Raw genomic sequence first — 17,207 nt, 5'->3', positions numbered from 1 at the left:
AAACGCTTTAGTTTCCTTTTCAGCAAAAAAAGTTTAAGAATAAATACCTTAGAAAAGTTAAGCATTTTCTTAACGTTTTAATAAACAAATGAGCAATATAGGTTTATTAACAAATATCCCGACATTACTTTTGGCCACTACTATATATTACTTTAATTCTTAAAATTGGCTTTTGATATCAAGCAAGTTTTCCCCTAATGCATTTATTTGAAAAATAGCAGCATTAAAAATATAAAAAGGTCATTAAAAATATACGAATCCACTCTTTATATGCAAAGGTGCAGCAATGCAATAGAAGAAAAAAAAATGCTGTCCAAAAGAACCATTTTCTCGAAGGTTCCTATAAGAACCTCTCTCACAATTTTTTATAATCACAACAACATTTTTCACTTTAAATAACCTTTTGTAAAACAGAAAGGTTTTTCATAAGTTGAAGGTCCTTAATGAAACATTTAGGCACAAATTGCTTTTGAAGCGTGTTTTAAGAGTGTAAATGCTGTGTATTTATTTCTATAATATTACTACCCACACGCATGGCCAGTCTACAGCAAGCCTACTTTACAAAAACCCATTAAGTCCTCAATATGAATTGTTTTTAAACAGGAGGATTACTGTTTCAGTTGTGGGAATCATTGTGCTCTTCTCATATTGCTCAGAACACACCTGTCAAAAGAACGATGATAAAGAGTGTATACAAGCTGGATCAAGTTGAAAGAAACATCAGTAATTCACTATTTAATGACAGCATTTCCGACCAGCACATCAATGCGTCACTGATGGTACAAAGCCAATGTCTACATGCATTAACCAAACATTCAGTCATTGAAACAGTAATATCACGCACACAGGAGCTGCATAACCAACATTTCACCGCCAGGCATGGTCTTACCTTTCTCAACTCAATGAGCATCTGAAACTTAAGAGAATGAGAGAGAGAGAAAACGAACCTTTAAGTGCTTAAAAAGAATCACATTTGGGACCAATTATTCTTAACCAGCCTGTTATTATGCAAACATGTGACGTTCACACCATGCATGCTGGAATTAAAGCTTTTTTCTTACTCTTCCCTTAAACTGTTTTGTGGACAATAAAGGAAAAACAGAAGACCACCGACATTTAGCACCACTGTACAGAATAAGCGTCCACATTTTGCGAATGCTCTTTTTGTGGCTTTGCCAAACACACACAGAGCTGAATTCAGAGAATCGTTACCGGACCAATGTAAAAGGATCACATAAAAGCTGTAATTTAGCGCTGTTGTTGTCACTTTGGATAAGCAGGTTTTCTCCTTTATTACAAATGAACTCATTTATCAGAGCACAATGTTTGAATTACTTTGATAACGAGTTCTTTCTCAGTCGTGGGTAAGAGAGAATGATTCATTTCTTCTCGGGGCATATCATCTGTGAAGGAAGTAGGACCCAATGCACACATTAAACATTCAGATTCCTGCGTGAGAATGGTAGAAGAGAAATGCCAAGGCAATACATGAACGAATCAGCCGGCGGGTTAAAAAGATCTCTTCCTATTTGGTTTAACAAAGGTCATGTGTGACAGACGCTACAAGGAAAATAATGCTTTTCTGAGTTCTTCTAGAGGTTATGAAACACGTCCAGAGCTTCACTGACTCCCATTTGTTTTTTCTCATTAAAACCTTGAGAGCTGTAAAGAAGTTCATTAAGCATTTCGTTTCAGAGCCGAATTGGGAAAATGAACCGTGGACACGGATGCACACTGACCTCAGACACCGAGAATGATCTGCTGGAGAGAAAGAAAATAAATTCTTTCTCCGTCTTTCGTAGCAGACATCAATATTTTTAATGCCTCTGCTCTTGAATAGACCCTTTCATCGGATGCACTCCCTGGCCCAAAGTTAACTTCCGGTGTGTTTCCGGTTTTAATATACACCAATTTATTTGGCATTTAATGTATATTAATGTTAACTTATATTAATATTGTATTGCATTCAATTACACAAACTACTCCACAGTTATTGATTCTTTGCGGAGGTCTACCGGAAGTTAAGTTTGGGCCACATAACATTTGTTTATGTTGTTGTGGCTGAAACTGTGTATATATATTACTGTCTAAAACTGTACATTTTTTCGAAATTGAGATGTTTAGATAATCCGACAGTTGAATAAATATGATTTCTATTGATGTATGAGGTGTTAGAATAGGACAATATCTGGCTGAGATACAACCATTTAAAACTCACAAATCTGAGTGCAAAAAATCTAAACATTGAGAGAAAATTGCACATGGTAAATTTGAACATGGTAATCGGGGGCACTGTGGCAGGTCATCCACTCACAGAAATAAAGTTTTTATCTATTTAATGTAGGACATTTACATCATTTCTTCATGGAACATGATCTTTACTTAATATCCTAATGATTTTTGGTATAAAAGAAAAATCTATAATTTCGACCTATACAATGTTTTTTTGTCTTTTACTAAAAATGTTCCCGTGCTCCTTAAGATTGGTTTTGTGATCCAGGGTCACATATGCCATTCGCAATAAAGCAACAGGGTTATAAACGTCCTCTTCGCTCCTTAATATAAAGGTGCCATGTTTGAAGACACCATGACCTAAATGTAAAAATAAAAAGTGTCAAGACACATGGATGTTCATATAGTCTTTATATAATGTATACCAACCTAAATCTAATACAGCATCAAACTTAAAAAGGAAAAAAAAGGGGAAAAATAAACGTAAGCAGTTGAGATTAAAACCAAGTATGTGTGGGAGAGAAGCTGGGCTCAGACGAGAGAAGGACTGTCCAGGGCCACGCTGAGAATCAGGGAGCCTTGGTGAGTGTAAGGGACAAAAAATGGTCCAGCGTTCTCCAGGAAATGTCTCTTTCGTTTGTCTTTTTTAATTTATTTATTTTTCAACACAAAACAGGTCTAAAAAGCAGCCGCGGTGAGAACGTAGTCCTTGTGTGTGACGCTGGCTTTGTTAGACATCCACACCTCTTTCTTGTATTTTTCTTTTTCGTTTATCATACGTTTGGGTGAAGAAAGAACATAACACTGCAGTCATGTGAGGAGAATGTGTTTATCCGTGTGCTTGTGAAGGCCTCGGTGTGCATCAGATGTACACTCAGCATTCATATACAACGCACCGTGTGTGAGAGTGTGTGTGAGGGCATGTGTGTGTTGGGTCGCTGTGGACATCATGCTAAAAGTTCTTTGCTTCTTCTTCTGGTTCGTCCCGGGACGTCTCAAAGGGCTTCTACTCTTTGGCCTCCAGGAACAGGGTCTCTTGAGGAAAGAGCTTAGCCTCCACCAGATTCCACGCCGGGTCTAACTGCGTTATCTAGACAGATACAAAGAGTGTATTAAAGCAAATGATGAATTAAAAACGTAGCCGGCTTACGCTAACAGTGCAGTCATGTAAGCGTTCTACAAAAAAGAACAGCTCATTTTATTACCCTGGTACGCAAGAGGTGTGTGGGCTAAGACCATGCGATGTGTGGGGTCCGGCAGTCTAACATCATTGGTTAATGCTGTAATGTGATCACGTCCCTATGTGAGGTACGTGTCCAGTTTCCTTTCGGGTAGTTGCTGTTTGTTATCGCAAATGGACCGATCACAGTGACGGTGTGAGCCCCCAAACTCATCAATTAACAATAATCACGCTCGGTTTTGCTAATCAAAGATCACCATATCAACCTCAGCATGACATTTGTAACGACAAACGTCAAAAGGACGTCAAACCAACGTCTGAGATTTCGACAAACCCCGGAGAGGTAAAGATCGACAAGACCTCACGGCGTGCGATCCTGTAGCGCGAGAGAAAAGGAGAGCAGGAGATGATGGCTGCATTGTAGTGAGCTAATAGCTGAACGTTCTCCTGTTACACGAGGTCCTCGCTCACACCTGGGTGTCCTCGCACCGCACAGCCACGACGCTCAGCACAGGGGCTTAACTGAAGTCTGGTGACAGAAACTCTGATTAAGGCCTATTCTGCTCCCTCCAGCTCTCCCTGCTTGTAATTAAAACACAGAGCTGAAAGCAGCTGGGCTCGAAGGTCACAGGGTCAGAGAATAAAGCTAACATATCGGGTACTTTGAGCAGGAAGAACATTGCTGGATATCACCTGACCGATGAAATAAATAAAACAACATAAAATCTAAACTGTAAAAAAATTAGTCAGAGTAATGTTTCTGAATCTTTTAAGCCAAAGGTGAATACTAGACAATAAAAAAACGAACATTTATATTTTGAAATCAATGACTTGATTGAATATTAAAGATAATCTGACAGCGAGAGCCCAAAAGAGTGGAGAACTCCTTCAATACTGTTGATAAACGGTAATACAGAATACAATATTTAGCAAAGTTTGGCTATTTAAAGTATCCTAAAATACAACCAATTTATCGATTTCGAATTTTCTCTTTTTCACATAATCATTACTGTCGTGTAACTACATAACTTATCCATCATTCCAAAATGTGGAAAAATATGAATAAAGAATGAGTAAGTGAGCCAAACTGTTTGAACGGTTGTGAAACTTCCATATTAAGTCCAAAAATGACAAGAAAAAGTACATGTGAGGTATTTGCCTAAACAAAAAATGCTATGATACTAGCGTTTATGAAACTATGACTTTCTAAACAGTCGCTAACTTATTCTATGTTTTTCACCCATGAGATTTCAAGCTGTATTTTCTGGAATTTTCTTTTGATCATTAAATCTGATTTTTAACCTTCATTTCGGCGCTGTCCGCCGTTCTCTAAATTCGCTGTTTTTCAGGAAATACAAAAAACACTGTTTGCTACTTTTAAAATCATTAAATACGGTATTGTCAAGTTGACAAGCTCTTTGTAGTTAGACATTTGCAAACACAGTGACAAACAAAGGGGGGGCTAATAATAAAGATTTACTGCAAAAAGATCAAATCAGAAAATATGGAGCTACAAGGTTTCAGAAAGAGAGCAGTGATACGACTGTTCTCAGGTAAGAGAGGATTATTACGACACACCTGATGTGAAGAACCGCAAACATCGCTCTCAGTTTAGGTCGTTTGGCGGGAGAGGGGGTGGGCACTATCACACCAGCCTCGGCACATTAGCTCTGTTGCCCCAAAACTCATTTTAGCGTGTGACTTGTGCCTTTTGTTTCTGACTCTGACCTGAAGGTACAGGAGGGGGGTAGTACCAGAGAGAGAGACGGAGAGAGAGGGAGCAGCTCTTACCAGGGGCACGAACCCCTCCTGTTCTTTCATGAGAGTGCTTAACAAAAACTTCAAATGGAAATGAACTCGAAAACCTGCTATAACACCCCAGCATCCGGTGAAGTAAATGAGGTTCGGGGGTGACGCAGGTGTGTGCGTGCGTTCGTGTTGATGACTGTTCTCTTTTCAAGGGGAAGGAGTGAAACAAGGTGACACTCCTATAGCAGAAGACAGATGCTGCGGGTGATTGTTTACATTGTTATCCAATTAACAGACCATAAGAGGAGAAGCATCTGTCAACAAACAAAGCTGTTGTTTTCTTCCTCGCGATCGACTTCTTTCGCTCTTTTTCCACTCTCTCGCTCCCTCCCTTTCTCCCGGCACTTGTTAGTTTCTGCATAACCTTCTGCCGAATTAAATTAGACCTCTCTGTGTGCGACACCGAATGTGGCAGTGTTTCTAACACCCTTTAACACACACAAACAGAGTTATAAAATACCAGCTCGATGAAAACCTCCCGCCTGACGATCTAAACCGCAGTGTACCGTTTTCTTTCCAACGGAGGACATTAAGATCAACTGAATTCAAAGGCGCTTTGGTAGTGTGATCTTCACTGATGAAGAATACCCTCTCCTACTCCCAAAGTAAACAGAAGAAGAAAAGAGATCATGTGAAGGGTGAGAAGACTCATATCGTCGTAATCCTGAAGAGGTTTATTAAAGCAGAAGTGATCGTGTGATGGAGGAGAGGGCCGGACGGCTGTTTTCTTTGGGCCTTGATGATGTTGATGGCAGGTAATCTTTTTAAACCCTTGACACACTCATCTTCAACGGCCCCACACACTCGCCAAACAAACACAGGACAGCCGCCCAAGATGACCAGAGGAAAAGAGGCAAAAGAGCAAGATCCAGCTCTCCAAAAGTAGACTGCTACTCGACTTCTAAACTTTAAAGTGAGCGCTGACCTGCGTGCCAACTATTATTTGTATTTCGACATTATATTGAAAATTGCTGGGGGCCAAAGAAAAGTATTTTTGTAAACAATATTTCAAATCTAATGGATAATCGAACGTTACACAAACAGCACCTGCAAGTGAAGTGTTAACTTAATAGACTGTATTTATAATGTATGAATAATGTCCCTCTCTTTTCCTGAAAGAAATAAGCACAAAGTCTAAGGATGCTTCATTATTCTTCCTGTAGGAAAGAAAAAACACAGATGAGATTTCTTTAACATCTCAATTATTTCTCTTAGAATAGTAATTTGTTTAAACCCTCTGCGTCTCAGATATTTCTCCTGAGAAAAAATATATCTCACAAATGTCTTTCTATTAAAGTTCAGGAAAATATCTTCAGAGAAAACTGAGATCGAATTTGCCAATATTATTGAAGGTCTTAATATGAATTCATCAAATTTTCCCAAATTCAGACTATTAAACCTTTATAATCTACATTCATTCACAGCTCAATACTCTCAATGTCTCATTTGTTTCCATTTGGACTTCTCTCAAGCTATTTTAGGAGAAACATCTGAGACTAAGCTGATAACTAAATTAAACTGAGAAACACAACAAGTCTCCTGACCTATAAAAATGCAATTTGAGCATTAACATTTTCTACACTAGACTACACTTTTAAAGACTGTGTATTTATCATCATTTATAATTTATAACATTCCTTTATCATGAAAGAAAAAAACGCACAATCTAGATTCCCCATTATAAAATAACCTGTGCAGCTGAAGGAAAAAATTCATCGGTTAGTGTAGTTGCCGTGTTTCGCTGTGAAATACGATCAGTACGTTTAAATGAAAAATCAATTTGCATCATTGACTGTACTGTGTACATTTGTACAATGAGACTATTTAAAAAGTCCTCTCCCCCTCCGGGAATTAATACCGGAGTTCAGCAGAAAATGAATAAAAAGCTGAATGGCGTGTCTTCTGTGCAGTTTAAACATAATATACTGATGTCACTTGCAGCTGCCAGTTTAGTTTAATTAATTTCATTATTAGTATACTTAAGGATTAACCTGATCAATAACACAGTACAAACTCATTTAAATAAGAATACAGAGTTTCACCATAAAGCAGGTGTATGTTACCAAGCCCAGGCAAAGTAAACCAGGCAAACACATTATTATCATTTGCTGCTTTAAGGCAGGCCCGGCTCCGAATCACGCAGTCAAATCATTCAAAGTAAATTCGTAATAAGCTCAGCTTTGGTCCGCACGCATGCGGTCGGAGAATTGTTTGAGCCCAGTCAAATAAATATTGCTGTTCATTAGGGTTCATAAAAGGACTAATAATAAGCATCTAAAAAAGAAGGAAAATAAAGGCCGGACACACAAGATGGTTGCCCAAACAGAAGAAATAAAACAAACCAACAAAAACGAGAGAGAAAATATACAGCTGAAACAACGCGTTTCTAATGAAGCCATTTAGAGGTCTCCAGCATTAATTAAAACCCAATGGCCAGGTCTGTGTTAGAGCTGTTGTGGAGTGTTTATTTGGCCAATTAGAAAAGCGGTGGGAGATCATTATCTGCCTGCAGGAGCGGTGAGGGCGTTAGTGTTCGCAGTGCTGGAGAGGGATGGGGGGAGAGGTTTTCACCTCTGGGGAGAAGTCAGTTCTGGCTCCCTGCTTGCCTTTGGCGTGACAGCGGGGGTCTGAAGGCAAGAAGCCAACATTAATGCACAGATAGGCATAGACGTCAGATAGAGCTGACGTCAGCCATGTTAAACGGTACAACTGATCGGCTCTCTGTGGGGAGAAGAGCTATATTATACACTGGTGGTTTTCAACTGCCACTTGAAACAATGTTAAAACTTTTTTCCACAAAAGAAAGTTTTATTTATATGTAAAATTACGTTAAAATGTTCAAATCTTCCTTCAGTATTATGCTACACTATTTAAATTTAACTTGAATATTAAGCTTGCATATAAATTAAATACTAAATCAAATTTCATACCAAAATTTCCCCACTTTATTATTACACTTAAATACTTATTAAACTAAAGTTTAATATAATGCTGAAACGTTTATGTCTAACATCAATAATACACTAAAACATTAAAATGCGATTTCAATATTAAGCTAAAATGTGATATAACTACACTAATATTCTATCAATTCAAATATTAAAAACCAAACTTTATTACACAAATATATCAATTGGTTTTAACTTTAATATATATTTATATCGGACTAAATGTATATTAAGTATAATTTAATTAATAATATTCATTAATTATAACTTATATATATATATATATAATATATAATTCCATATACTATACAGTACATCTATACACACACAAAGACTTTTCCTCTAATATTAATCTAAAGTTGTAATTAAATCTAACTTGAATGTTGCATAAAAATAACATGAATATCAGAAGCCAATAATTCACAACACAACACAAAAACAATAAAACAATTATTTAACTTTTTTTTATAATTTCTAGATTCGCATTATTTTTTTTGAAATCTGATATATTTTCTCAAGCTATCCACTTAAGCATCTAAATACTTTATTGTGAATTTGCACCAAAATAATGTATCCTTATTACATGACTCATTATAAAAAGCCTCTAAAAAATAAATAAATGTAAAAGATGTAAACAAATGCTTCAGTGACGCTTCAGTGAAATCTTCACTGAACTAACCTGGAACAAAATCACCAGCAGACAACCACTGTTAAACACCCCACAGTACACGTGATGGTAGGTTGCCGTTCTTAAAAATGTAGGAGAGATAACTAGCCAACTTAAAAACACAAAGCAAAAAGAACATCCTTGTGGTGCGATCTGAGATCCGAGGAGCTATGTGACTGTGCCATAACGTTAATGAGAGTTATGAATAGACAGGGAATCCTGAAGCTGCTTTCTAATCCTCCCTCACGCTCTCGTTCAGAAGAGTGCAGGTGCATTGAATCCGTCCATCAAAAGGAAAGAAAAGAACAAACAGCTCGCAGACAAACACAAACCCTCCCAGGCAGCAAATGAAACAAAAGCCTTCAGACACTTGTTCCATCTCTCGCTCTCTCTTTTTTAAACTCCTCTATTTAATCACTCTCTTATTGCTGGCAATTATCTTGGTTTTGGATGCGAGGGGGGGAGAAGAGAGAGATGAAGTTTAAACATTTGTGCAGAATTACAAATGCAATAGTGCTCATGGCCTAATCCTGTGGGAGGGATAGAGCGAGTCTGTGGCAGAGATGATTTTAATTAGAAGAGGCAGAGAGAGAGGCAGAGAGAGAGAGAAAGAGAGAGAGGATTAAACACAAGTACTGTAGTCACAGTCACAAATACAGCCTGTTTTCCTGCTTTTCGTCTCCCTCCTTTCTTGAATACACGTTTCACCCTCTGCAGAAATGCACAACTTGCTTCACTTTTGGTTTCTGAACCTTTAAAAAATATCGCAGCAGCGTGTTGGAAGAGGTGAATGTGTTTTCAGGGAACGTCTGCATAAGTATCTGAGTGGACGTTAACTCGACACAAACTACGTTAAATAGTAATGAAATGGAGCATTGATAAGTGACTGATTTAGAACACTAAATAGTCAGAATGTTATACAAACAGTGCTCATAATGAAAACACAAGAGGAGTCAAGACACACAATATTGCAATACAGAAAATGCAATTCTAAGATAAGCATAAAAATATATAGCACATAATACTATTATTAACAATTAATTAATTGTATAATCATTAGATATATCGGTCGGTCGATACAATTTATTTTCCACACAACCGGCTATCGGTTAATATAAAAAAACAGCCAAATATATGCTGTCAAACAAAAGAAGACAGGAAAATGCAATGCATTTATGCTCTTTATATAAAAAGAAAAGAAAAATGGCCAATTTTATGTTAAATATTAATAGTCATTATATGAATTAATAACATTCAGAAAGAAATATTAATTTAACCTTTAGCCAAAATTTAGTCAGTGCAAGCTAATAAAACCAAACTATATGTATTGGCAGATATCACTCTGAATAATGGGCTATGGGAATAATCGGTATGGGTATAGAAATTTAGTATCGGTGCATTTGTAATGTAATTGTAATTTGATTAGGAAAAAATACAAAGATACATTTACTGTGGCATAACAATTCAATACATATCAGATTTTCACTACCTGACTGTCATTGCCAAAAGAACTGACTATTATAATATTTCTTCAATACCCAAGCAAATTATTTTCTATTTCTATATCTATTTTATAATCATTTAAATTCAAAATGATTTTGTGTTTTTTTTCTTTTATTGGCCAATGAACCGGTGGAAGCCAGAGAGAAAGTTTGCAACCATCATGTATCCAAATTTTATAAGTATGCAATAACTGCAGACCCGAGTTATTTTTACAACATGTGTAGTATTAATCCAATATCGATAATCACTATTACTGTCAATACATTCATATTAACCGGTTTATGTCTACATAGGCTACACATTTTAAAACAATCTTAGCATTAAAGGCTAGTCTAAAAATGACAGTAAACCTAAAAATGAAAATTCTGTCATCATTTATTCATCCTCATGTCATTTCAAACCGCTATTGCTTTCTTTCATCTGCAGAACACAGAAGAAGATATTTTGAAGAATGCTGGTAACCGAACCATGTCGTTTCCCATTGACCAGCATTGGTTTTGTGACCATACAACAGAAGTGAATGTGTACCGCCGTTGTTCGTTTACCAACAAATGTGTGTTCTGCAGAAGAAAGTGATGCAGGTTTGAAATGACAAGAGCGGTAGTACATTTTGGGGTGAACTATCCCTTTAAAACACTGCCGACGACTGGAGACGTTTTGAAACAGACCGAAACAACATTTACGCGAGCGATAAGTGTGTAAGTTATGTTTGTTGGTCGGTCTTAGCACCGGTCCCCAAAGGGTTTGATGACATGCTGTTTGGGCAGGCCTGCACACATCTCTCCATTAATGGAAAGCCCATTTCTGTTTCCATGCTGTTAATTAGTCGGGTCGTTACGAGCAGTGCTTGTTATCTACCTGCTGCAGAGCGCAAAAAACGCACCACTTTAATGACAGCACTCACACACATACACACACACGGGACACGGAACTGCTGACTGTATCCGAAGTAGCCAGTACACCTTCCTTCTTCCGGCATTGCAATTAATATTCCGCAAATGATTCGTGAGCTTGCGGATAGATGTAAAAATATAAAATACACAAGAGGAAAAGAAATACTAATTAACCAGGCATGGCTTTTAATTAATGTGCAGGTGTGTGACTATCTGTGGAACATACACACACACACGGACCGAGATGAGCAACAAACTTCTGCCACACGCTGGGATTAACTAGCCAATTATACACTCTATTTTTCCTGCTGAGCTGTAACACTCACACACACTCTCTCTTACACACAGACAAAGAAACACACACAGTTATTAGTGCACCGCAGATGGACAGGAATTAAAAGATATTCACCATCAGTGGGGATCTAGTCTAATATCATGTTCCAGCATGGGGAAAGATGCCCACACAAAATATATTGAACAGGAGGAAGGGGGTTCTGGTCACGAGCAATGGCATTATGATGTCAGTGTGTTAAACTAGTGATACTTTGGGAACCAATTGACTTCATGTGCTTGCAATACAAGAATTTTCTTTGTGTAAACAAACGACAATTCTTAACTATTCATTTTATGGTTAGGACATGTGTATGTGAACTCACATTTCTGCGTGGAAAGGTGGTGAGCAGTTTGAACTCATCAGATGGGTAGCCCTTGGAGGCGACGAAATCAAACAGGACCTGGAGTTTACAGCTGCCCAGAAATCGCCTTACCAAAACCTCGCCGCTGGGCGTCCTGATGCGGAGCTTGCTGATTGGCTCTCCATCCTCCTCATTGGGCTCTGGTGGCAGGGCCTGCTCCAGTGTGAGACGGATAGCCTGCACAGGGGATGGTAAAAAAGTAACAGAGATTACACAAAAACATGCATCTCAGTGTTGACCTAGCTAAGAATTCCCATTACATTAGCAAAGATCTTACGAAACCATAAAAACCCACGCTGAGCAAGTCGTGCGTCGAGAGCCCTAATTTGAACCCTTCCTCACGACTTGATCGCTGCGACCTTAAACGAGGAAGAAATCCTTGTTTTCACACTGTCATTTTCTCCTCATGAGGGACTGAGGGGGGGGGCGAGAAATAAAAGATGCAAGGATGGGGTGGGCAGTGAGAAGAAACAAACACAGATAAAAGAGAACGCGAGCAAAAGCGAGAGAGAGAAAGCGAGGTGAGGGATTTGTGCCGTCTCCGGTGACACGGAGCACGGCCTGCAGCCTCCTTTGGGCATTTCAGCTCAAGCTTGTTGTTCCTGTTGTGACACCGGGCAGCATATGCTGTGACAAAACACGCACGCTTTATTTACACACCGTAATGCAATTATATTTCATCAAAGTGTACAACAGTAGCTCATTAGCAGTAGGTGGCTTGTGCGAGCGCGTGCCGGCCCCGCTCCCTTAGGTAGGGGCCGGGTGTAAAAAGCACTCTGGGGGACGCACGGCGTCTCTGCTCGGGACGTATGTGTGGATGTACGTGTATTTCCTCATCCCGACGCACAAAGGGCACTGAGGAGCATCCTTTTCACTGCGTTGAACAAACACTGTGTGTGTGTGTGTGTGTAGCACCTGACGGCGGAGAATAATGACATCACCACTCCCCCACTTCCATTTATCCTCTCGGTCACAAAAGAGTCCAAATCACAGAAAGCACTTCCCCTTTCTCCTCCTCTGTACACTTGTACTGTTTGCGTCCCTCCGGTGTTGCTATTGTGGCCGGCTGAGGTGCTGCGGTTTGGGCATGTGCGTGCGCTTGGATAGACTCCAGGTGGAGTGCATCTTTACCGCCTTGTTTACACACACACACAATGTCGCAGAAACGATGCGCCGGACAAAACCGCCACATCCACCCGTGCGTCCATACTGTAACAGCTGTTGCCAAATAAGCCTCGAGCTTCTTCCATTCATCAGAAATGAATATACGGCGTTCACATCTAATCTACTTCCCTTCAGGAGCAAGAAAGGTTAATTGCGATTGTGTCGACCCAAACTGTCCCCTCTACGACATCACGGATCGTGTCATAAGGTCCAACAGGTGAACCCAACGGCTGAGATAAAGGAATCAAAGAGATGTCATCCGTTTCCCAACCTGCAGATGGATGTCCAAAGGCGTGACTCCGTCATCATACATGCGGGACACGATTCAAAACATGGAGGAAAAAGATAAATAACAGTGCTGCTGATCTTATCAGCGTGTGGGAGTGTGTTTGCTGTACCTCTGCTCCCCTTGGGCTTATTACAGACAGCAGGTGAACAACTTTCAAACCCGCTCTCATTAAAACAAAGGACTGCTGCTGAGTTAACATCTCACACACTGACAACACGCACACGCGCACACAATAAACCGATCGGACACAATTAACTCGCCGGTTGGCCGTCTTTGTGTTTACCTCCCCACAATGTGCCTTATATTAAAAGCTTTGTGCATTAAATGAAGCTAGAATGAGCTATTGTAGGGTATCGTATGTTTGAAGGTCTACACTGTAGCTTACACTCCTCCTCCTGAAGCCAACACAGCCGTGCCAGTGGGGGGGGGACGCAAGGTCTAAAAGAGTGAACTGAACAAATGACAAGCTTTTGTTGAGGATAAAAGTGACAAATCGTCTTTACCCGAGCGGTGCTGCTTAGTATTTATTGCTGAATAAACAGACAATAATCTGACACCGGGGAGTGTCGGCCGGGTTATCAGCTTTCCGCTTAACTAAATGTTATGAGCTGTGTATTTTGTGTGTTTGAGCACGAGCGAGTACACCCTGTGCCGCAAACTTTCTATTCTTTGGCCGTAATAAAACACACCATCTGTAATACATTCGAGTGGTAATATGGCATTGTATTCTGCACATGCTCTGATCGAGTGATAGCGCGGGCGAGTATTTGCTCACTCCTACGGCTACAGGTGAGATTTAACTTTCCATTTTCTTTGTGAGGGTGGGAGGGCTTTGACGTGCACCTGCCGTTTTGAACGGCCTGAGAAATAAATGCAAAAGGTGCAGGGTCGAGCGGATGGCGCACAAACATGCATGTGATTTGTGTTCCAATGTAAACGTTTGACAAGTGTGGGTATGAAGCGACATGACGGTTCATAGCTGTCATCGCTATTCTTCCTATTATCCTTTCAGTGGCATGTTTGGAAAATCTTGAAACATGTTCATGTCAACGTGCGTGATTAAATTTAGGCTTACAGGATTAATGCCATTTTTGTGCATCACTGGATGAGAAAGAGACGTTTTGAACATTCAAAGACATTTAATCAAAAAGGTTTTAAAATCATTAATGGTTCTAATACATTTTTTATATAACAGGAAATAATGCATGACATAAATATTGTCACAGATTGCAAATGAAGCTCAACACGGTCTCAACACGGTCTCTCAAGTTTCACCAGACAACGTGGTATAGAAATAAAACAAGGAAACCAATGCGTTTTTGTGCAGTCCAGTAACTTAACACCGAAAGATCTTATTCACATGGGCTGTGTCACGCTATTTTAAAGGTGAATTACATAAAGGCGATCTCAGCTTTTCTTGGAATGCTTGACATTAAAACCGTGTTATTGAAACAGTCACCATTGAACCAAACCTCACCTCTCTTTCCTCGTCCTGCTCTTTCTTGATTCGCTCCTGACGAACTTGCTCCGCCTCCTCTCGTTCCTGTGCTTCTCTCTTTAAAAACACATAAAAAAATCAATATCGATACAATGAATACAAAACTTACAATCATTTAACACCTTTATACCCAGTTTTTGGTTTTTAAACATATTAACAGGGCTGGAAATGGGGGAAACACAAGGAACGGAGTCTAGAGATTGATTTCAAGGGGGGGATGGAGTTCCACCTTAAAATGTAGAGGATTTCCAGCTTTTATCAAGGGAATGGCCTTCGTGTTTCATATGTAAATATAGTGGCATGTTCTGCATTCATGGTTTAATAATATAAAATATGTCCCAATCCCAATCTCAAAAATTGTATCATGCGCATTTCACAATTTACATAAAACATGCTTTCAAGATACAAGTCCTTTCAAAGAGTTCAAGTCTTGAAAATCAACCGATTAGTATTTAAAAAAGCTAATTTCAAGATTGACCTTAAAACGCACTAGTACTCTTTGCACTGTGATAAATAAGAAGATTGTTTTTGGAGAGTAAAAGAATCATTTTCAAGAATTGAGTTTCCAACTTGAATCCCCCATTTCATATTAATCCTACACAAAACCAAACCAACCAGAATGTGAAAAGTGTCAAAAACGTCAGTAAATGTCACTGAACCTTTTTACGATCAGCCTCCAGAGACAAACGATAAGCTTCATCCTGTTCTCTCTTGACCATTTCTCTGGCTTCACGTTCATCCTGAAAAGAATAAAACATTAAGAAACAATAACACATGTTGCCATTAAAGAAAAAATAAAAGGTTTTTGAAAGAAATCAAATACACAGTTTGTCATTTTGATTAATCACTTTTGTACTCACTGTATTTTATGAAATTGTAAACTGCATTATGTAAATCCTAAAACAAATATTCACTAAGAGCATGTCTATCCAAATAACAATCCCATTGTATCTTTGACGTACGAGATGGTTCCCTGTCATTGTCGGCAGTAATGGCCACATACTGAATTGTATTGTACCGTCTGACACACTAACTGGGTGACCAATGAAAGAGTATCTTATAGAAGCGAATGCGTGGAGTTCCTCTACATACAATGGAGGGCTCTTTCATTCCCATCTGTGTGTGTGTGTTTGTTAAAACCCAGCTGCAGGTCTACCTGCTGAGATTGAGGACTGTTGCTTTTGTACAGCTCTGCTCCTGTGATTGTTTTCCGCCTTTATAAGACTAAGGGCCTTTTCTCCTGGATGGACTTTGTGTGGAAATGTGAAAGAGTTCTGACTACACAAAGTGAAGCAAAAGAAAAGGAAGGATACAGGAGAGAAAAGAGGGATGGAGAACAGAGGGTGATCAAAGGAGAGATACATCCTCAAATTCTATTCAGAGCTGTAAAAGAGTGTGGGGGGGCCGGGTCGCCTTATAGGGCGAGTTTGTGGGTGGATGTGGGTCTTTCTCTATTCTGAAAGTGAATGTGAACATTGAAACAATTCTGACACAGGTGAATCGGGATTACAAACTGGACCTTTTATGGTGGACATAAAAACAAATACACATTGACTTTTGCAAAGACAATGTTCTTTTGAAGAGCCGCCAAATCTCTTGGTTTACAAAAGGAGTTTTATGTCCCACTGTTATGATAAAGCCACGAGAAGCCGTCCTTTAAAGCAGTTTAGACAAACGTGATGACACTGAATGACACACTTAACAGCTGTAAAAACATTGTAATAGCTACTTCCTGTTTACCCCAAAATAAAAATTCTGTCATTGTTTATTCACCCAGATGTCAATTAAAATCTGTATGACTCTTTCTTCTGTACTACATAAAAAAAATATTTTGAGAAATGTCTCAGTGCTTTTGTTTCCATACAATGGAAGTCAACAGGGCCAATGTTGTTTGGTTACCGAAATTCTTCAAAACATCTCTTGTGTTCTGCAGAAGAAAGTTATTAGGTTTGGAAAGACATGAGGGTGAATGAGTTTTCATTTTTGGGTCAACAGTCTCCAATAACAATGTCAAAAATACAAAAAATGTCCAAGGTAAGAAGTATGAGAAACATATTTCCACCATTCTTTTCTCTTTCTCTAACAGTCTACATACAGTGAGTCAGTGTCATGAGCTGTGCTGAAGCTAATGAAGCAAGTGAATAACTATTTTCCCCTTGACTGCACGACCCCAGGTCACGTCCCCCAGACACTCTGAGGAATGCTGTTGAACATCTCGCTGAATGAGTCTGTGCTGTTTCATTCGAGTGCGGATCCAGACGGTGTACATAGTGCGTATGTCTGTCCAGACAGACATATGAGCGGCCGTCTGTGGGTCACTCTGAGTCAC

The 17,207-nt window shown here is 39.2% G+C and overlaps 1 protein-coding gene across 4 annotated transcripts in view; it reads right to left on the bottom strand.

Moving 5' to 3' along the window:
- Positions 1–2,626: 2,626 nt before the first annotated feature.
- faf1 (Fas (TNFRSF6) associated factor 1) overlaps positions 2,627–17,207 on the bottom strand; it is a 73,814-nt gene continuing 59,233 nt past the window's right edge. For all 4 annotated transcript variants that reach the window (XM_056772450.1, XM_056772451.1, XM_056772452.1 and 1 more), the window contains 4 exons: positions 15,538–15,618; positions 14,858–14,935; positions 11,889–12,104; positions 2,627–3,322 (listed from right to left, as the gene is read on the bottom strand). In XM_056772450.1, coding sequence (XP_056628428.1) covers positions 3,239–3,322; positions 11,889–12,104; positions 14,858–14,935; positions 15,538–15,618 — 459 coding nt within the window. In that variant the 3' untranslated portion in view covers positions 2,627–3,238. The remainder of the gene's footprint in view (positions 3,323–11,888; positions 12,105–14,857; positions 14,936–15,537; positions 15,619–17,207) is intronic.

The sequence above is a fragment of the Triplophysa dalaica genome, chromosome 18 (assembly GCF_015846415.1).
Source record: "Triplophysa dalaica isolate WHDGS20190420 chromosome 18, ASM1584641v1, whole genome shotgun sequence".
Lineage (NCBI taxonomy): Eukaryota > Metazoa > Chordata > Actinopteri > Cypriniformes > Nemacheilidae > Triplophysa > Triplophysa dalaica.
The sequence above is the reverse complement of the archived record's forward strand: the minus strand, read 5'-3'. Positions and strand labels throughout refer to the sequence as shown.